This window comes from Anser brachyrhynchus (genome assembly GCF_964034855.1).
Source record: "Anser brachyrhynchus genome assembly, chromosome: 1".
Classification (NCBI taxonomy): domain Eukaryota; kingdom Metazoa; phylum Chordata; class Aves; order Anseriformes; family Anatidae; genus Anser; species Anser brachyrhynchus.
The window spans coordinates 68,759,629-68,781,668 of record NC_137694.1 but is presented as its reverse complement, the minus strand read 5'-3'; the positions used below and the strand labels follow the sequence as shown (position 1 = coordinate 68,781,668).

General features: G+C 37.8%; 1 protein-coding gene across 13 annotated transcripts in view; it reads right to left on the bottom strand.

Annotated features, from left to right (window-relative positions):
* PIK3C2G (phosphatidylinositol-4-phosphate 3-kinase catalytic subunit type 2 gamma) overlaps positions 1-22,040 on the bottom strand; it is a 333,879-nt gene that overhangs the window by 132,959 nt on the left and 178,880 nt on the right. For 12 of the 13 annotated variants that reach the window (XM_080599406.1, XM_080599408.1, XM_080599407.1 and 9 more), the window contains 4 exons: positions 17,995-18,190; positions 14,169-14,291; positions 7,937-8,068; positions 750-864 (listed from right to left, as the gene is read on the bottom strand). In XM_080599406.1, the coding sequence (XP_080455532.1) occupies positions 750-864; positions 7,937-8,068; positions 14,169-14,291; positions 17,995-18,190 (566 nt within the window). The remainder of the gene's footprint in view (positions 1-749; positions 865-7,936; positions 8,069-14,168; positions 14,292-17,994; positions 18,191-22,040) is intronic. The other variant, XM_080599401.1, reaches the window with a different exon arrangement.

The following is a 22,040-nucleotide window of genomic DNA, read 5'->3' as shown; positions in this document are numbered from 1 at the left end:
AAGAGAAAGAGCTGTTCTAAGTCATCTTCTTGGCCCGAACTCCTCAGACTAGAAAATCCCCATTTGCTTGTCTATTAAAAATAGGGTATTTTTAGACCAGATGAATTTATCTGTATTATCTGTTCTTTTACATGTCATTTGCTAATAGTCATTTCAGCTTTTTAATACAGAAAGCAATTGGCTTTGCCCTCAAAGTATCCACTTGCTAATTTAACTTGGAAAGGTGACAAAACTACCAGGCAGACCTAACGCATTTTCAGTACTGGGAGCACCATTCTGCCAGAGTTTGTGGGTTCTCAACATATAGTCATGGAGAGAGAGCTCTACTGCCATTTGTTGACAATTTGCTTGTAGATGCTTCCTTTACAGCTCCTTCACACTAATTGCAAGCTGTATTTTACACTTATAAATGCACACAGTTCAGTAGTACCCAGAACTAAAGTTCAGATTTGAAAAGCCATCTGCAAGTCATGTAACTAGTCAGCAATTTTTGTCAAAAGTATTTTTGGAACCAAAATTATATTAATAAAAAATTACTGCATGAAAATCTTCCGTAGCTCTCAGAGGTGTCATTCTATATACAAATTATCATACATATTTGCCACTGTGCAGCATTATAATTTTCATCCACTAAGATTAACATGCCCTCTCTGAGCAGCTATAGTAGAAATAGGATTTCTAATTTGCGTGGTCTTTTTTTTTTTCAGTTTGTTGGAAAAAAACTTTTCTTAGCTTTTTCATTTTCTTACCTGCAACGTTACTGAAGTTGGTATATCAGTACTGCAGATGCCTGGGGTAATCATTGATGCTGGAAGTATGCTGTCCAACTTCATGCTAAGAAGCACAGTTCCATGGATGAGCCGCCTGGACACAGACAGAAATACTGCCTCAGTACTGGAGGTGAACTGGGTTTATTGAAATCACATCTAAAAATATAGAACTGGACAGCTTAAAGGACAAGTGAAAGGATAACAAACCTTTCATCTTTATGTGGTTAGTACAAATCTGGTCAAGATCAGTAGTGGTTGTACACTGGTGGCCTGTCTGCCATAATGCTATCTATTTAGTTGCAGGGATTGTGTGTCAGATCAAGCTGATGAGAAATTCCAGATCAGCTCTGTACTTTACCATTGACTTCCTGCGTGACAGGGGTTGTCGTTGAAGCTAGGTATAAAATGAGGATAACACCATATTCCTATCTCAGTATTTCATTTTGGGAACAAATACGGTAGAGACTGTGAAGTGTCAACATACTATATAAGGTGGAGGGAGTGGAGGGCAGCATACATTTAATTCCACAGAAAGAAGAAACTCATGACAATCTACTGCGACCAGAATGAATCCTGCTGTTTTTATCAGTCAGAATGTGTAAATGGAAGGGAAGTAGGAGTACAGCTTCAGCCTTCAACAATCTGGAAGGAATTTGAATGGGAAGGTTTGTACCACATGCACATTTGTTTTTTGGACAAATGAAAGATTATGGTCTGAAGTACCTATCTGAGCACTATGTGCACGATAAAGCCCTATCAGAAACAGGCATACATATAGTCTGCAAATAAGAAAAACAACACAATTTGGCAGGTCAACACAATTCATTCCAGAAAACCTGAATAAAATCAGAAAGTTCAGGTGTAAATTCTAATGATAACTAATCCACTCAAATTAAGAATGCAGTACCTGGATACTATATAGTACACCAGATTTACCTTCTAATTTGTCTACATCTTAATGGTCAGTTAGGATAAATTCAGAATTTTGATACGTTGAACATCTCTTCTTTTACTGGCAAATTTTATTAGTATTATTCCAAGCACTGCTCAGTCAATGAAACTGTGAGAGAATGGGCTAGACTGTCTTCTGCCAACTCTAACAAAAACACAGCCAGGTAGATGAGTTTTGAGTAAACAGCTTTTTACCAGAGATGAGGATGTTAGAGGAAAAAGAGAACTCAGATGGACTTTCTGATCCCAGCATGAGTCTGAATCATTGCTGGAAAAAAGTACACTTTTGAATTGCATACTAAAATAAATTTTTGCAAAGTCATCTGAAGAAGAAACAGGGGACTCCTGCAAAGTCATTTTTGTGATTCAACACTTGGTGCAAAACTAACTTAGGACTAATTTTTGTTTTTCACTTCTGAACCTATTGATGTCATAAGTGCAAACATTTTATTTTATTGTGAAATACAGCTCAAGAGGATTAAAGACAAAGCCATTTTCTAGTTTCTTCTGCAGCTGTAGGCAGGCATAGTTGCAGGCAAAGAGAGGCAGGAAAAAGAACTGTGATGCGAAGAAGATACCACTTGGGGAAAAACAGTTTGTGATATGAAGTTTTTCACACTCAGCCGATGTGAATGTGGAAGTGATCAATCGTGGTTCAAAGCTGTTTTCCTGTGATGCTTAACTGGAGTCACATCTCTTTGACCATCCCCTTGTAGATGGAGTCACATCTCTTCAACCAGTCCCTTGTGGACAGAAGTTTACATGATAATTCGAACTAATTACCCCTTAAGTTAGCAGGGAAAGGAGTAGCTGAGAACTGAATGAACATGAAGACTAAATTATCCTTTTGAGTTCTCTTTATTGCTAATCACTTTTATACCATGCTCTAAAACCATAGGGGGCTTTAAAGAAGAATATAGACGGTAGATTTTTTTTTCCTGGGTAACCTGAAAATCTGTATAAGCAAATACAAGAAGTACCACAGACCTCAGAGGCACTGTATGTGTGTTTAATTGAGACATTTCCTGAACTCATTATTACAGCTCATTTGTACCGAGTACAGTCGTGGCTAAAGACTGTCCTGGAAAGTAAGGAACAATTGGTAGGTGGACTTCTCCAGTCCCAGAGAAGCACCAAAGAAAGCAGAATGCTTTCAGAAGCAGAAGGACCAAGAATGCTCAGAATTTCAAAAGCAGAAAGACTAAGAATGCTCATATGTTAAAGCAGATGAGAGGACTATGAGTAAAACCAAAGACCACTGAAACAGTATGGAGGTACTATCTCCTAAGAAAAAACTGAACTAGTTTTAAAAAAAAATATTTATACCTCTATACAAAATACCCTAATTTATGTCTACAAATAAGCGAATAACTAAAGTTACAAATCACTCTTTAGACCAAGGCGAGTCAATAAACACAGGCAGTATTTTTAAAATGTGTGAAGAGACATTGACTACTGAAATATGATATATTTTCAGGTGCAGCTTTCCCTAGCAATCTTTGGGGAACTATATGCACAACACAGATAATGCTCTTCTTTTGGACACAAAAACAGAACAATAACAAATAGCCTCATGGGTGAATGAAAGTTACATTATATTTAGAAAAAGGAAAAGAGGCAGCAGAGTGTGTAGGATCCGTTCAGAAAATGAAGGAGCCAGCATCATGAGCATTATAGCCATAATCTTTTCTGAACAGATTCCTCTCTCTGCTGTTTTGGACTGATGATCTCAGGCAGGTCGCTCCCCATTTTTCCTAACGGTTTTCTCATCTATAAAGTGAGGACAGTAATACTGATCTTTGTAAAGTGATCACAGTCATGGGTGATGGTTTCCATGTAGAAACTGCAAAAATTCTCTTCAGCATAAGGCCCATAAGAAGGTGAATAAACAAGTGCTGCCTTGTGTCTGCTGCCATTTATTTATTTATATTCTCACACAAAACCAGGGCAGGTAGAAACCCCTAGAATTACAGATTCCCAGCTCTTGTTTCCAACAGGAGCTAAAATAAACTGCCAATCTTATCACAGAAGAAGAGGACACTGCAATGGAAGGACAACACAAGCCACTCCATCTTAAAAATTCAACCTGGTGTCCTAAATTCACATGGGAGACCTCATTCACCACACCCAGCAAGAGGAAAATTTTGTTGCCTGTTCTGATTTGGAAATACCAGTGCAAAATAAATCATGTTGTTAGAATCAATGAACTCAGAGCAATGGGCACTGTGAGAGACATTACAGCTCCCAAATTGACCCATATGATGGATTCCTGATTTGTTAATTAGCTCTAGATTGCTAAACTATTCAGCCCAAGAGACAAACACATTTTTCTGACATGAAGGAATGGAAAATTGGCACTCTGGTTTGCAAACACTTTTGAACTGACTCTTGAAACTAAGATTTCTTGATACAGGAACATCATCAAGCACCTTATTGATTTAAGGACAGTTGATAAAGATAAGAAATGTGAATATGGAGGCTCACCAACTGGACAAGTCAGAAGCCATCATCATTGTTACTGTGTTCATTCACAAAATGTATATAACGTTAGACTGGTGTGACTGTTTAGACAAGATATACCAGGAAAAAGAGGACAAAATATGGTGCAAAAACAATGCAATTATCTCCAAACCTGACATAATAAACCTCAGAAATTCAGAGGTAAATTTAAAGGAAATCCAAAGCTGCTGTGCTAAAAAGAATCATATTTTATGGCCTAAGAAGTATTAATTCTGCACTGGAATGATATCATGAAATAACAATTCTAATTACATGTACTACAACATTCTAGAAAACTCATATTAGAGATATAATTTTCCTTTGCAAAGAAATGTTATATGTCCTACAGACATTTACAAGGAACATATCTTCACTCCACAGATTTTCTAGCTTGATTAACTCCCATAAATCTGAAGACAGTGAATATTGCAACTGGAAAATTATCAGATTACTCCAGATTAAAACAAATTTGAGGCTGTGTTCTTGATTCTTTCTAATTTTGTGCCCCAAAACCTAACATACAAAACAAAAGAAGTTTATGAGCAATAATTTTAATGTAGGCAACTACACCTAGGCAAAGACTGGAGAAAATTTGCAGGATGTCAGTTTTGTAAAGAATTACAGAGAAATGTGCAGAAACATACAAGGCTGATTAGAAGAAATACTAACACATGTTTGACAAATTGTATAGTGGCTACTCTCTATCCATCAGCTAGTATATCTCTCTTATACATTGATCTGTAAAGGGACTTTGACATAGAATGGCTTGGTTTGGAAGAGACCTGGTCCTGCCCAAAAACATGAGAAGCTTTCTCTGCTTCTAGCCAGAGATGAAAGGAACTTGCATACATTAATAGCTAAAATAAATTCAGTTTTTCTTAATCTTCAGTTCAGACTAAATATAAAGAATTAAAGTATGAATGATTGAAGACACTATACAATGAAAATAGCCATTTTTGAGAGAAAATAGGTATCAAGGAAGGAAGGAAGGAAAGAAAGGTATTTTAAAAGCATCTGAATAGATGCTCTCTGTCCTTATCTTTCCTGATCCTAAGAAGAATGGCTCAGGGACCAACTGGAACAAGGATTTGAACAAGGATGCTTGATGACCCAGGTAAATACCTCAGGGCTACTGGCTACTTCAAAGAGCCTATTTCTGTCCTTTCCCCTGTAAATTAAATCCTAGACCTGAGGATCTGTTACAACTCTTTCAAAAACATAAATTCACCTCTAAGAAAAGCATTCATTTGAGAAAGAGGTATTTTCCAAGACAGAAATGTTTTGTTAGACGTTTCCTGGTCAGATTTATTTAATCTTTTTATATACATTTACAGAGTTTGTTCATTTAGAGACCCTAATACTGTAATCTTTGCAGTAATACAAGGTAGTCTTGATACATTAGCATAACACTACAGGTACAGACCTTTTCGTTGTACCTAAAGTTCAGAAGTACTCTGCTGAAACAAGTCAAAGTTTAGTTGCATTCCAGGCTGCAGGGGAGCAAAGTCTGGTTAATTGTTCATTGATTGCATTATTTACAAAGAATCACCTCACAGTTTTAGTCCTGCTGCTGTCTACGTAGCTAACTTTGAGAACTACTTTACTCTATCCAAAAATATTTATGACCTTCCAAGGAAAATGAAAAGCAGTCTGGGTGAATGTTCAGATATTTTCAGGTTTCATATTTGAGAAGGAATTTCAGGGCTATCCTTATTTTTAAATCAGTCTATCAATTCAAGTCATGGTGAACAAATAATTTTGTGGAGTTGTGGTTGGCTAAAAGAGGAAAAGGCGTTTTGGCTTCTTTGTGTTAGTAATTGCTATAATTGTAAATGACACAGCTAACTGATTAGGGGGTGTTGAACATGCTACTCCTAAATTATTCCAACCCAACAACTCAATTTTTATTTTTGCTTTAAAGGGTCGTTTCAGCAATGATCTGAACAATCATACAGCAGATGAAAGGAAAGTAACCCTGCATCCCCTTCACTGTGCTGATTATGTGTACTAAGAGATAATGGAGCCATTTTTCAGTAGAAGTTTTAAAATTGTCTGTGTGACTTGGAGATCTACCTAAGGAAATTCAATATGTTTGATCTGAAGATATACATTACAAAACACATAATATAAGGAGCTGAGGACTAACAAATATTTCAACAATCCTTGATTTAGAACTTAAATGCTGAAAAAAATAAATTAAAAAAAAGGCTGTAGTAGAACAGGTGCTCTAGTAGAAGAGGATTCTTCTATGTCCTATTTACCTCCAGAGATGCCTTCCTAACTGTTTCCCAGTTAAGTTCCCATGCTTAAAGTTCTGCCTCTGCATGTACCAAGCACACATCAACTTGCTGGGGCTGAGAACAAGTTAACATTTAATCTCAAGATTTTCAGCAAAGATATTCCCTCTGCATATTTCAACCTAAGCATCATAATGGTAAAAATACTCAAATTAAGTACAATGCATATTTTCTTTAAAAAGACATACAAAATGGAAGAGTGACTGATGTACTCGTCTTCTGATTAGCCTAATGAAAAGTCATTGAATAAAATGCCTGAGCAGTTCTTAGAGCAGAGATTTGATTCATGTCTCTTTCCTTCCTTCAAGCTAAGAGCTCTAATCATTCAGTCATAGAAGAATGTTCTCTTTCTCTGAAAAGAAATTCAAGCAATCTTGAATTTTCTCCTGAAAATATGGAAAAAGCCTCTAGCCCCATCCAACCTATTGTCTAGCATTTAAAACCTCTCAGCCTAGAAGTTCAGAGGAATCCAAGGTCTTTCATACCAAGTAAATGCATACATGCAATTAGTTTCTTTTTTTTGGTGTTCTGTTTTTTTTTTTAAATGGTGATTGACATGATGTGCAAAAGTAGATGAAGATATCTCAAGATGAGGAAAGAGCTATAGTTTAGATACAGATTCTTATGCAGAAACTTGTGGGGCTTGGGCATATTCGTCTATTGCCCATCTCAGGCATCTGTGCATTCAGCAAGTCTGCTGTTGTGAATCTTACGCTGTGGCATGCAGGGTTACGGTGTTTAAATAAAAATTAAGTATGATTGTAATAGCTTGATCTAAACTCAGATGCCTCAAGGAATCTAAATAAAAATTAAGTATCATCATAACAGCTTGATCTAAATTCAGATTTCTCACTGCCACTAAAATATATAAAAGGTACTGTAGAAAGTTTACCTTAGATCTCTGTTCATGCATCATTGCAGAGACAATCAAGCCTACAAGTATCTTTAAACCACTGTTATACTGTGTTATGTGTAGAAAAAAAAGAGATTAAAAAAGAGGAGAAAACTGAAGTGGCCAGTAGAGGGAAAGCTGATCATTGTGGTCATCACTGTCTGACTGAGTCGAATGAATGACAGCAAGAAAGGAAAGCAGACTGAAAACAAAAACAAAACAACAAAAAAACACCATGATTGTGAACAAGCAGCTGTGCTGAGAAGGAATTTGTAAAGCTGCAACATGGGTGCAGCAAAACCTTTCAACAGGCCTGAGGAATTTTACTGTGTTTAACGGTTACACAAGCCAAGTTCAAAAAGAAGGTATTGAAAAGCTTATAGGTGGAGCTCTTACAGGCACATCAGGATCAGTTCACTGTAATCTAATCTGAAATTAGTGTTTTTCTTTCTGTATTCTTCCCAAATTGAGTGTAACCCTGTTCAGGAATGGTCTTTTCTCAAGCTACCATACAAAAGCAAACTTACTCTTTTGGATACAATGGGGAGCATGTCCAAGCAAGCACCTCTGTCTTTTTAGAAGCACTGTTTACTCCGAGGAGTTTTATTGTCAGTATAGTTTCCCTTGGAAGAGCCTTTATTTGCAGAGGAAAGTTGATTCTAAAAGAAAATTAAAAGAAAGAAAAATAAAAGAAATTTAGCATTGTTACCACAAGTGACATCTTCTCCCATTTTTCTAGATGCCTTAAGACATATATCAAGCTATAAATTATGAGAATGCAACTCTGAAGGAGAATGCAACTGATAGATCCTTTCAACACACCAGCTACATGCTTATAAGTATTGCCAGACACTAACTTGGGTGATAGTACTTGAGAAGGGGCAAAGAATAACTCACTCACTTCACTGGTAACCACTAGAGCTGACAAAGGCAGGAAAAGCTCAGTTAAATTATTGCTTAAGAATTATCTTATCAATCAACGAAGGGTTAATTCAGCATAAGTACCTCCCCTAAGGGTGAACTATAAACCAATAGTTAGATGTTTGCTGGCTTGTGTCTTCAAAGGAATACAAAACTTAAGAAACTAAGAGTTGTGCTCTGAGTAGGGTATGATAACAATTCTCTTGTTCACACGTGCTTCAGTGGAGTGATATTTGTCTAAAGCAGATTTTGTCTTAACAGGAACGAGTGATTCATTTTTTTTAATGAAAAAAAATCAGATACGAGTGTTCATCTCAACTTCATATTGAAGCAAAATTGATTGGTCATTTAATTTGTATATATAGATTAAATGATTGACTTAAAAACATAACTTAGAGCAATTCTAATAAATGAGAAACTTTCATCTATATGGAAAAATCATGTTACTATCCAGACGTGTAAATCTATTTTCTTTTTCCTGAAGAGAATGTCTATAGTGGATGGAGCCTTTCTAATTTTTTTCCGTGTTTATTCAGTAAAAACTTAAATTTCTCAAGCAGAAAATGAGATTAACTCTTTTTTTTTTTTTTGTATTAACAAAATCAATATAAGGGGCTAAAGGCTAAAAGAATTATTTTGCATGGACAGCATAAGCATCAAGAAAACAAAAGGTCTGCATAAAACTGAGTTTAAAAAAAAAGTAGATAAATTTAAATAATACAGACTCCATTTAATTTTCACATATTCAATCTAAATGGCCAGAACAATACAACTTTCAGTATTAAAAAAAAAAAAAGCATAGTCATGTAGTAAACAAATGTAGAAATTGTTATTTAAAAAGTATCAAAACCTGAAAAACATAAGGGTTATGGGTAGCAAAAATATGACAAGGTAACTGTATAATGTAAAATTTACATAAGATTTTTCTCCTAGTCTTGTCATTCCAACTCTGTCATAATTCTATTGGCTTCAAAAAAGTTTGCTTGAAAGCACTGAGGAGTTGAAAAAAAAATTGGTTTCAGCTGAAAGTCTCAAGCATGCTATATTTGCAGGAGTGTCAGGATTTCAGATGATCAATCCTAAACATTTTGGAAATTATTCAGATTTGCATACCTCTCTGAATAAAAAAAAAAGCAAGACAGCAATTTCCTACTCTTTGTAATTAACATGAATAGAATTAAGAAGCAATTCTAAATTGTCTTCCCACATGTCCCTATTTATAGCTTTCAACTCTGCTTCCTGTCTCATGCCCCCTTCTTCACTCATAATTGGAAAAAAAAACTTTTGGAAAACAGTTTTACATGTCATGGATGGTTTGTTCTGTCTTTTTCATTTAGAGGCCAAAAGCTGTGTCCATATTTCATACCTTTTGACAGAGTTACATAGCTTTAAAGTATCTTTAATATTTTCTGTGAAGACAAACAAATAAAAACCAAGACATGCATCATCTAATACAGAAATTTGTTAGCACTCTTTGTGAATGTGGAGAAATGAAAAAACACTGACAATATCCTTCTCTTGCAGAAAGCAAATGCTTCTCAGAGATTCCCTAGGACACAATATATAGCACTACCAGACATATGCACATGGAAAAAGAACCTGGAGAGTTAAACAAAAGTTAGGAATCCCAAGACTTAAACCATGGGCAAAAGATTAGCAAAATTTCTCTTCTAGTGACATGTGATACACAGAGAAGGGGAGTATTTGTACTGTTTAAGACTTTTTTTTTTTTTTTTTTTTTTTACGCATGTCTAAGCCTACCCTGTTAGTATTATACTTTCTGACTGCATGAGACTGAGACAGAGATGACTAAGAGGAAATAGGAAATGGAAAAGCGTGAGTGAACAATTTCAGCAGTAGTTGAGAAGAACAGAGAAGCTACTCACTGAGAAAGTGCTGTTTACAGATGTTAGATAAAGTTATACAGCTGGTTTCAAAGGCTAAGAACCTAACATCATAAGAGCACTCAACACTGAAGAGCTCTGGGGCACTCTGGTCTTTGCCCTGAGAAAGTATAAACAAGATAGACAAGCCAAACAAAATATGGGAAAAAAGGAAATCCAAAGCCAAAAAGGTGATGAATGGTAGGCTTAATGTTAATTCCACATTTCATGTCTGCAGGTTTAACATAAATCACAGAGGATGGAAAAAGAAAGGAGGTGGTGGAATGAGGAGACTAAGAAGAGCGAGTTAAGAAAAAAAGTAAGAAAATAATTGAGAGGCCTCAGCCATTTAAAAATGAAGTTGATGAGAAAGAGGGGGCAATTTTTGGACTGTGCACATTATTAACTAGATAGTATCAGCCTGTTCAAACTTTGCACCAATGTGATACCATTTTTCAAAGATAACACACAGGTTCTAAAGGAAAAAATAGACTTCTAAAAAGAACAAACAGACAAAAGACACAAAATGAGGCATCCTCCTTAGGTATAAAATGATTCCCACTTTTTTCTGAGAACATTCTATGAAGGACAAAAAATGATAAAAGACATCACCAAAAGATCATGTTCAAACACACACACACACACACACACAAAAAAACCTACCAAATTCAGACAGTAATAGGTTAAAGCAGTGTAAAACACAAACTAAATACATGAAAATCAGCAAATAAAGCAAGCCTTGTCTTTTATTGAAACACTCTTCCTAGATTTCCAATTATCAAAACACTGCTCTCCACTTTCTTTTGCCTTGTTTAGTCAGTCCTAATCAGGACTCGTTTTGAATTTGCTAGTTTTATTTTTTGGCCTGATTGATGCCTAACTGTTCAGCGAATAGGTGACTTCCTAACATAATGGAAGCTCTTCTTGGTGATCTTTAACCACATTCATTTTCAATGGCTGTGATCAACTGAAAATAGCATATAGATTAGAATGAAAGTAGCACTTTAACAACTCAGGACAAGAAATCTTACAAGAAAGAAGTCATCTTCTCTGTGAATTTCTGAATGTATATCCTTCTGTTTCAGAAAGTGACTTTAAAGCTAAAATATAACCAAGAGTGAACACAGTTTTAGTGATGCAGATTTCCTAAAACAACAAATGGTGCCACTTGATGACGTATAAAAACCAACGGTAGTAATACTTACTTCATTAAAATATTCTATTCTTAATCCATTCCATCTCGAATTCTTGCAAAAAGTGCTAATGAGTGTTTATATACATGTATTTATTGTATGAAATACAAACCAGCCTGTTCTTGAGTATGTTTTAACTTATGCTAGTTAGGCACATGACACCTTCAATGCTAAAATGGCAACACCTCTACTGTTCCTCCTCTCTGTATGTTTCAGATTATTCTGAATATATAATCTGAACGATATATATATATATATTACTATATATAATATACAATTATAATGATTATTCTGTCAAGTTTGGTGCTGTTTGTTCTTTCTTTTTTTTTGAGGGTTAGCAGCACCAATAGCAAAAACACAATTTCCCATTATACAACTGTGACAAGTATTTCACATTTAATATAAATTAAAAACAAAAACACAAACATTTCCTTTCATGTGCATGTTGTCATACAAAAGATCTTCTCACCTCACTATCCTGATTAATATTTGGATACAATTCCAAAGTCACACTGTATTAAGCACAACTCATTACAGCTGTCAGCTCCTTTCTTTATAAGAAAGCATTTGATTTTGCTGTTAAGTGCTGTGTGAGTTTTAAAGTAAGAACATGTGTGTTATAAGCACCTGTTTCTGAATAAAATCTGCCCTGTCAAGCAAGCAATATTCTGGTGGGTCAAAGACGAGGGAAAACTCCAGATGTACGACTATCAGCTGGTTTAAAACACCCCATCTGACCTTTGTATTTTGGCTAAAAATAGCAGCTGTTTGCAAATCCAGTTCCAGATACAAGCTGAAACATACTAAAAATCATGTCATATCTGGCTGCCTAGATTCTCAGCTTGTGCTTCTGGATCTCAAGAAACCTTCCCTTATGATCTGAGGCTTACAGAAATCTAGGCTAACCATTTCTATGTGGAAAGGTGGAAGGAAACATGGAAAAACCTGCCAGACAGATATACATTTGTGGTTTTATAATTTGGAATTGATTTGATTCAGATTTTGAAAATGATTTTTGAAACTCATGCAACAATAAAAAAGTAAAAAGGTGCATTTGTGAACTAATACTACTAAGTTTCATACAATTCTAGATCTTGTTTCTGGTGTTAAGAGACTCTTACAAGTACCTATGAAAGAATTTGGTGTGCATACTTAACTGTTTTTCCTTTAAGGCCTTTGCTGGAACTGTAGACATTTAATATGGATTTTGCAGAAGGAGAGGTTTAAACAGAAATACTGAAGCTTTCATCTGATTTCTTTATGTTTTCACAGAAATGGAAGAAGAGCAGAGTCCCAGTCATGTCTGAAGAACTTATTTCTATTCTATCGCCTTATATTTTGTTTTATAAGGAGGTTGTGTGTAAGATGCATTCCAGAAAGGAATCAGCCACCTTTTAAGAGCCAAAAATACTTGTAAACAATACAGTCCTTCCTCTATATTTGAATTATATCTGTCCAGATGTACCAAAACAAAGAACTTGACTAAAACATGGGTAAAAGTGAAAATTCCTACAGAGCAAATGGGAACGATCCAACTCTTTCAGCACAAAGACAGCAGTTCCTTCCCAGTCATATAAAAGAGTAAGGGTTCAACACAAACTCTGTGGACTCAACTGAGGTATCAAAGAAGATACTAGGCCCCAAATGAACTATTTGCAGAAATATATGCATATATATATATATGCAAATATGTCTGCAAATAAATATATGCAGAAATGCACCCATTTTATTTCTTAACCATAGGGCATACATACTAAGCTTCTCTCATCTGTGCAGGAGTGTTGTGTAAGAAGGCAACAAAAACTATTGAGATAGAAATGCAATGGGTTTGACATAAAACTGTCTTGCTTTGTTAGGCCAGCTTAAAACTGATTAATGTTTTAGAGGAAGGCAAAAAAAGTAATGGATTATACATTTTGTATTCAATTATAATGTAACAAACCACCTTTTAGATTAATTGTAGTCTTTGTTCAATTACAATGTAATCAAGCTACTTTCAGATTTAGAATACAATAAATGGCAATATAAAATATAAAAATTTTGAAAGACTAAATGTAAAAATGTCATGCTCAGAAATCCAGAGAACATTACCAAAATGTAAAAATTAATAAATAAAAAAGCCTACTTCTCTCCAATCTATTGCAAATACGCCTTTTGTCATTCCATTGCCTAAACTGAATGCTATTTAAGTGTGTGCCTTGCTTTTCAATTGAGTTATTTTCCTCAAAGCAGACAGGCACATGGGAGGCAATTGGCAGCTTTTATTCTAAAATTCTAGTCTCTTAAACGAAAGGTCCTCATTTTAAAACCAGCCTGCTTATATAAAAATCAACAGCCACATTCCTTTCTAAACAAAGAATTAAAGAAATGTTACAATAGGTTCTCACGCTGGATTGCATATCTATTTAGAGGTGGATCCAAAGTGCAAAGTCCTCACAATAGAACCAAAATATAGTCTCTTGTATCTCCTTTCAGTTTCAGTATTCTCCCAAAGCCAGCAGTGCTGAACAAAAGCTATTCTTAGACCAGCTGAGTTTAGCTTGTTCTCAGACTAGACTTTGCTTAGTGCTATTGCTCTTCCCTTTGGCTATCCCATTCCTTTCCTTCTCCTACCTCCCTAAATTTTTCTGAATTCTGTGGGGTTTAATTTGCACAGAAGATACATTATAAAAATATGGGCCTTTGTTCTGTTCTGTTTTAAATTAACATTCAGTTTGTAAAATCTTCAGAAAAGCATACATCAAACACAGACCAAAACTTACCTCTCATTCCACTCTGCCAGCAAAAAGAAGGATCTTTTAACTGGTATACTTTTGCAAATCTTCACTTGACATATTGTCTTCCCAGCGTAAGTCAGTGAACAGGAAAAAGAAAAAACTTTGTAACTACAAAGAGAAAGGGAAAAAAAGATTAACTGCAATGTAATATGTCCAGCATGGTTTACCATGGCTAAACTGTTCATAAAGGGCTAACTGTTCATCAGGGCTATCTGTTCATAAACTTGTGAACGTCCGTTCTTATGTAGAAAAAGAATAAAAATAAAGAATCACATTTTAATGTTTTATTTTAAAAAATCTACATTTTAATGTTCAGAGTTCAAGAAAAGTCTTCAAGACACCTTAGATTCTTGTCTTTTTTTGGCATTAAGTCTAACTTTTTTTTTCCTCATTATTGCAGTCAATGCAGTTGCATAATTGCATTATTGCAGTTTAGACATAAGTTTTGAAGTGTTTCAACTTGGTCATCATATAACTTCAGTCAGCAAACTATTTACACTTACTTTTCTCAATCTGTGATAACATCAACCAAAACACAATACAGCAGGGTAATAATTAAGGGAATCTATACATTTATTACAGCAGAAGCATTAAAGACATCTGTGCTGGTATTTGTCACATACTTATCTGACTGGCTTCACAGTGTAATTCAGGTCTGCATCTACTTGTTGGTTTCATATTCTTCTTACTGAAATATTTTCTTTCTTTTTTTTTTTTTTTGTCAAAATGAGAGGAATATTTTACAATCAACTAATGTTGTTAATTAGTCTTGTAACTTCCAGATCCTCCTAAAATCCTACAAAATTGTCACACTCAGCTTTAGACCACATGCTGTATAAGAATGACGAACATGGGAAAGAAAACAGAGTCAAATCTGAAGGGCAAGTTTGAAGCATTTGCAGACTAAAGCTGCCTGGCTTTGCCTTATTTACAAGCACTATTATTGATCTCTTCCAGAATGTTATAATAATTGTTAGAATTATTGTAGCAGATGTGCTTTTTCTCTCTCTCTTTTTTTTTTTTTAAATGCGTAGTACCTATGAGAAAGAAAAGAAATGCAAAGAAAGGAAAAAAATACCTTACAAGAGTAAGAAATGCTTTTGCTCTTAAATATGGCATCTATCTTCTAGAGTCCAAAGGCTACAAACAATTGGAATATAGTGAAAAAAATAATAGATTGTTTTACCATAAAGTGATTAAGCACTGCTGTTTAAACAGAATTATTGATACACAATATAGTGATATATCCCTGATTTATATACCCTAAGACCTAGTCCTGGAAAGATTAATCTTTATGCAATGTTTAAGTTCAGAGTGCACACGCTTCAACACATATGTCTAAAATTGTTAGAGTGTCCAAAGGAGGGTAACAAAGATGGTAAAGGGTCTAGAGGGGAAGACATATGAGGAGTGGTTGGAGGACTTAGTGAGGACTCGGTTTGTTCAGCCTGGAGAAGAGGAGACTGAGGAGAAGCCACATTGTGTTCTACAACTTCCTCAAGAGGGGAATGGAGGGACAGGCACTGAGCTCTGCTCTCTGGTGACAGAGACAGGACCCAAGGGAACAGCATGGAGCTGTGACAGGAGAGGTTCAGGCCGGATATCAGGAAAAGGTTCTTCACCGAGGCGGTGGTGGGCACTGGAACAGGCTACCCAGGGAAGTGGTCACAGCACTGAGCCTGCTGGAATTCAAGAAGCATTTGGACAATGCTCTCAAACACATGTTTTTTTTTGTTTTGTTTGTTTTTGTGTGGTCCTTTGGGGACCTAGGACTTGGACACGATGATCCTTGTGGGTCCCTTCCAACTCAGATATTCTCTGATTCTTTGTAGAATGTTTTGCCTAGGTATCCTCCCTATCAGTTCAAAGGCATGGCACTCTAGTCTTGTCCCAGAGATCACTTTATATCATCCTGACATAGAGAGTAATTTGAATTTTGGGCTATAGAAACAAATGCAGCCAAAGATGATGCTAGCAACATTATGCCATTGGCATCAAACAGGGAACATCTGCTTAGGATCTAAATGAGATAAAAGAACAAACTGATAACAGAAACAAGAAGGAATGAAAATACCATAAAGAAAGGGTTGCACCATTATTCTGCAACTGGTAAGGTCTGTACCTATTTTTTCAAGGAGGACATTAAGACTAGAATAAGGAAATTGAGAGCATAAATATAGAAATTGATAAAGTGCCAATCCACAAAACTGAGCTTGAGAGGAATTTGCTGAAACACTAAAATGATTCTGTAAAACAAAGGTAGGTCCCTCTCCCTTATCCCAAACAATTAGAAGAAGAGATGTTTATTACGTACTTATATGTATGAAGAAACAATGAGAGACAGATAGTCAGAGATGTCTAAATTCTAACATTTATATTGTATATATTATATTTATGCAAATATATATGCTAAAATAATGTTATAAACAGCAGCAAGATCATAAAATCTGATCTGGAGAGGGAAAAACAAGTGCTGTGACATGGTCAGCATGAAATTATGCAGTACAGAAATAACCACGAGGAATGTGGGTATGAAGTTAGTAAAAGTATCTGAGGAAAGTAGGTGACATGGACTGCAGTCTACGTTAAGAAATTCATGTTAGGTATGAATATTGGATAGACTGGAAAGGGAGATTAAGGAGGAACAGAGATTCTCATTTTCATATGCTTGAACATAGTGTTCAAGACATCAGTGGCATTTTAGGCCATATGTAATTTCACATTTTTCTGGTAAAACATAAAATGCAAGGGGAATGTTATAACCATCTGCAGTATCAGGATAGTGATTGTAGTTTTCCATTTATTACGTTAACTAATGCAAATTCTCTCAGATTTTTATTAAACTGCTAATTACAGCTAATGCTGTATACTACACTCTTTTTGCTCACAGTCTAATGCAAATGATCCCACTGTTTTTTAATCAGTCATTTGGAATTCAAGGCAAAGTGGGAGCAAGGGGAAAGTACTAATAAAAACTTGGAGAACAGCTTTTTCAGTCATAAAAATAATGTAACCAGACTGTAGTCATCTGCCCTCTGACTGTAGTGGAGCGGTAAGAGGAGAACATCAGTTTTACACAGAGTAGAAAACGCAGTTATTTGAAATGACAACTAATATGAAAAAAAAAAAAACAAAAAACAATGCTGAAAAGAATATTTCAATCAGCTTTTTAATGAAGTTGTGTCCCTTTTTGCTTTCCTCTGCTAGGTGGATATACCAGGCATGCTTGGACCCATAAACTGTACTTATTTTAATCAACATCTATAAAGACGATTGTCAATACACACGTCTTACTGAGTAATGTGGTTTGAATACACAATGAACAAAAATTGCTCATAAAGTCTCGTTCAGATTGGGTTTAAGCAAGCACCCTCTGATTAACTTGGTAACCCTTCCAGTTACTTGTGCTGCAAAGGCCACACAAAGCCCCAAACCAAACTCTCTTGACATGCGATACACATACTTTCCTCTGTCCCTCTGAGCAAGTCAGTCACACAAGCATGTGTACAGATACCCATCAAGGTCCACACTGACTTTTCCTGTTACCATCCTTCCATACTGGTCAAGGGCAACCATGTAGGCCACCTCTTCCATTCTCCTTCTATCAATAGGGCCTGGAAGTCTACTCAGTCAACTTACGTTAGTGCTCTTTATGCTAGAAGAGCAGTGGAGATGCACCCACTTAGTTTCTAATGTTAATACAGGAGAATCACCAAAGCCATAGAGGTCAGCTAGCACCTGTTAAAATATGTGATTGTGAGAGATGAGACAACACATCACAATTGTGAACACTTGCTAGATCTCCTCCTACCTGTTCACCCACACTTCTGGGATGTTATGGGCAGCATAAACTGTAAAGCTGAGCTGGGAATAGAGGCTGATGTCTGCACATGAAGGGCTTTTAGGTATGCTGGCAAGCTGGAAATCTGTTTCAAAGCTGCTGCTGTAAACATGGATGAGACGAGAGATGGCCATGGAGAGCTCAGTCACAGCAGCCTCCATTAATGCTAAGAGGAGAGAGGGAAATAAATAAAGGTTAGCAACAGGTCAGTTGTGATGAAGCATGTTTATCTTAAACCATCAGTTATGGCTTTAAAATGCTTCTCAATAAAATTTAATTAAAATGACATAACCTACCAACTGAAGCCAATTAGCCATCTGTGCTTCTGAAACCAGCCTTAGCTCATTTCTAGTGTATCATTAGCAGTCTTTCATTACAGTGCCTTCAAATTAAGGCATTTTCCAAGTAAGGCATTTTCCAAGTAAGCCTTTTAAACTACAGCAAGTTAGTGTGTGCCTCAGATACATCATTTTAGCCTGTTAATTTTTGTGCTGGAAGAATTTTTATTATGTAAGCATTTTTTAATTTACGCAACTAAGTAATTGCTTATTTCAAGGGAAATAGCAATGTTGCTGTAGAATGGAGAAAAGGCACTGGTTAAATTTTAGGACTACAAAGCTATTGCAAATATACATAAACAACTCATAAAATATATATAACATCAGCCACAATCAGACATGGTCATGTATTGGTCATAACATTCCACAGACACTGAAAGATGTATCTACACATATATATCAAAAGCAGGCTGTCCACTCATTTATATTGCACCTTTATTTATTTCCTTTTGGCATCAGCTCTGCAGTGCTCTTTTTCTGCAATTACTGGTTTTTATCCACCTTCCCTCTCTCTGCATTTTTGAAGTAGCTGGGGACTGCCTGATTGCCAGTGTAAATTAAAATACCCAGCCCTTGCAGCCTCCATCAAGTGAACGGAGCTGGTACAAGCACTCTCATTTCTCAGGTAAGGGACAGTTTGAGGAAGGAAGTGTCAGAGCACATTGTATCATTCCAAGATCAGAATGATTTGGCTTCCAGAAGGGTATCCAAAATTCTCCTCCTCCCCTCTATCTCCCACGTTTCTACATGAACAAGAACACACATTTATCACCTTTTGCCATAGTTCTCAACATACACCCTCCGCTTGCCAGGACACTGCACTCAGTAGCCATTTATTGACATGTACCTGCATTAGTTTTCAATACTTGGGATAGGAGCAAGTATCCTGCCCAATAGCAGCTACAGACAGCACGATTCACTGACTTTAGCTATCCCACTTTCCTACTAGAAACGTCTCCAAACAATATCACTGGTCTGGAACTTCAGAATCATAGAATCATAGAATATCCCGAGTTGGAAGGGACCCATAAGGATCATCAAGTCCAACTCCTGGCACCGCACAGGTCTGCCCAAAAGTTTAGACCGTGTGACTAAGTGCACAGTCCAATCGCTTCTTAAATTCAGACAGGCTTGGTGCAGTGACTACTTCCCTAGGGAGCCTGTTCCAGTGTGCAACCACCCTCTCGGTGAAGAACCTCTTCCTGATGTCCAGCCTAAACTTCCCCTGCCTCAGCTTAACACCGTTCCCACGGGTCCTGTCACTGGTGATAACGGAGAATAGGTCACCTGCCTCTCCACTCCCCCTCGCGAGGAAGTTGTAGACTGCAATGAGGTCCCCCCTCAGCCTCCTCTTCTCCAGGCTGAACAGGCCCAGTGACCTCAGCTGCTCCTTGTACGTCTTCCCCTCTAGGCCCTTCACCACCTTCGTCGCCCTCCTCTGGATACTCCACAACAGTTTAATGTCCTTTTTGTACTGTGGTGCCCAGAACTGCACGCAGAACTCAAAGTGAGGCTGCACCAGCGCAGAGTAGAGCAGGACAATCACTTCCCTCGACCGACTCGCGATGCCGTGCTTGATGCACCCCAGGATACGGTTGGCCCTCCTGGCTGCCAGGGCACACTGCTGGCTCATATTCAGCTTGCTGTCAACCACAACCCCCAGATCCCTCTCTGCGGGGCTGCTCTCCAGCGTCTCGTCGCCCAGTCTCTATGTATAGCCAGGGTTGCCCCGTCCCAGGTGCAGGACCCAGCACTTGCTCTTGTTAAACTTCATGTGGTTGGTGATCGCCCAGCTCTCCAATCTGTCCACATCTCTCTGCAAGGCCTTTCCACCCTCATCCGAGTCCACAGCTTCTCCAATTTTGGTGTCATTGGCACATTTGCTCAACACACCTTCTAGTCCTACATCCAAATCATTTATAAAAACATCGAAGAGGACTGGCCCTAAAATGGAGCCTTGAGGGACCCCACTGGTGACTGTCCGCCAGCCAGATGTGGCCCCATTTACCACAACCCTTTGAGGCCTGCCTGTCAGCCAATTGCTCACCCATCGCATGATGTTTTTGTTAAGTTGTATGCTGGACATTTTGTCCAGTAGGATCCTATGGGAAACCGTGTCAAAAGCTTTGCTGAAGTCCAAAAAGATCACATCAGCTGGTTTCCCTTGATCGACTAGATGGGTGATCTTATCATAAAAGGAAATCAAATTTGTTAGGCAGGACCTACCCCTCATGAACCCATGTTGGCTGGGACCAATGACTGCATTGTTCCCCAGCTGCGCTTCAATAACTTCAAGGATCATCCTCTCCATAATTTTACCAGGCACTGACGTGAGACTGACGGGCCTGTAATTGCTAGGGTCTTCTTTCTTACCCTTCTTGAAAATTGGCACTTCATTTGCCAGCTTCCAGTCCAATGGGACCTCTCCAGATTCCCGAGATCGTTGAAAAACAATTGAGAGAGGTCCCGCGATGACGTCAGCCAGCTCTTTAAGCACCCTGGGATGAATCCCATCCGGACCCATGGACTTGTATGGATCCAGGTGGAGCAGCAAATCCCGCACACATTCAGGGTCAGCTGGGAGTTTGTCATTCCCACTGTCATGGTCCTCCAGCTCAGGGCACCCTGGGTCCCGAAGCCCATCATCAGTGTTGAAGACAGAGGCGAAGAAGGCGTTAAACGTCCCTGCTTTGCCTATGTCATTGTCTGTGAGGAGACCTTCCCCATCTAGTAACAGACCTATGTTTTCTTTAGTTCTCCTTTTTCTGTTCACATATCTAAAAAAACCTTTTTTATTGTCTCCCACAGACATGGCCAGGTTCAACTCTAGTTGGGCCTTGGCCACACAAATTTTCTTCCTACAAACACAAACAGCATCCCTGTATTCCTTCCTCTTCGCCTGACCCTCCTTCCAGCAGTTGTACACTTTCTTTTTTCGCCTAAGCTCCAGTAGAAGTTCCCTGGTCAGCCAGGCCGGCCTTCTGCCCCGCCTGCCTGACTTCCGATACTTTGGAATAGCCTCATCTTGTGCTTTTAGGAGGCAGTGCTTAATGATTGACCAGCACTGATGGACGCCAATGCCTTCAAAAGCAGTTTCCCAGGGGACCTTGCTGACTAGTTCCCTGAGCAGCCTGAAGTCTGCTTTCCCCATATCCAGGGCTGAGGTTTTGGTGGCAGTTTTCCTTCTGTCACCATAAATTCTGAATTCGACCACTTCATGGTGACTATGACCAAGACGGCCGCCAATTGCCACGTCTCCCACAAGACCCTCTCTGTTCTCCAGCAACAGATCTAGGAGGGCACCTTTCCTAGTTGTCTCCCTTAGCACCTGCACCACAAGTTATCATCTAGGTGCTTTATGAACCTCCTGGACTTGCTCGTGTCAGCCATGTGGTGATCCCAGTTGACGTCTGGCAAGTTGAAATCCCCCATAAGGACAAGTGGAGTTGATCTCGAGGCATCTCTTAGCTCTGCAAAGAATGATTCATCGGCGTTGTCGTCCTGGCCAGGTGGTCTGTAATAGACTCCCACAACGACATCCCCTTTATTTGTTCGTCCCTTAATCCTTACCCAGAGGCTCTCAAGTTTGCCATCGCCAACTTGAAGTTCCACACAGTCCAGCCCCTGCTTCACATACATTGCCACCCAGCCACGTCACCTACCCTGCCTGTCCCTCTT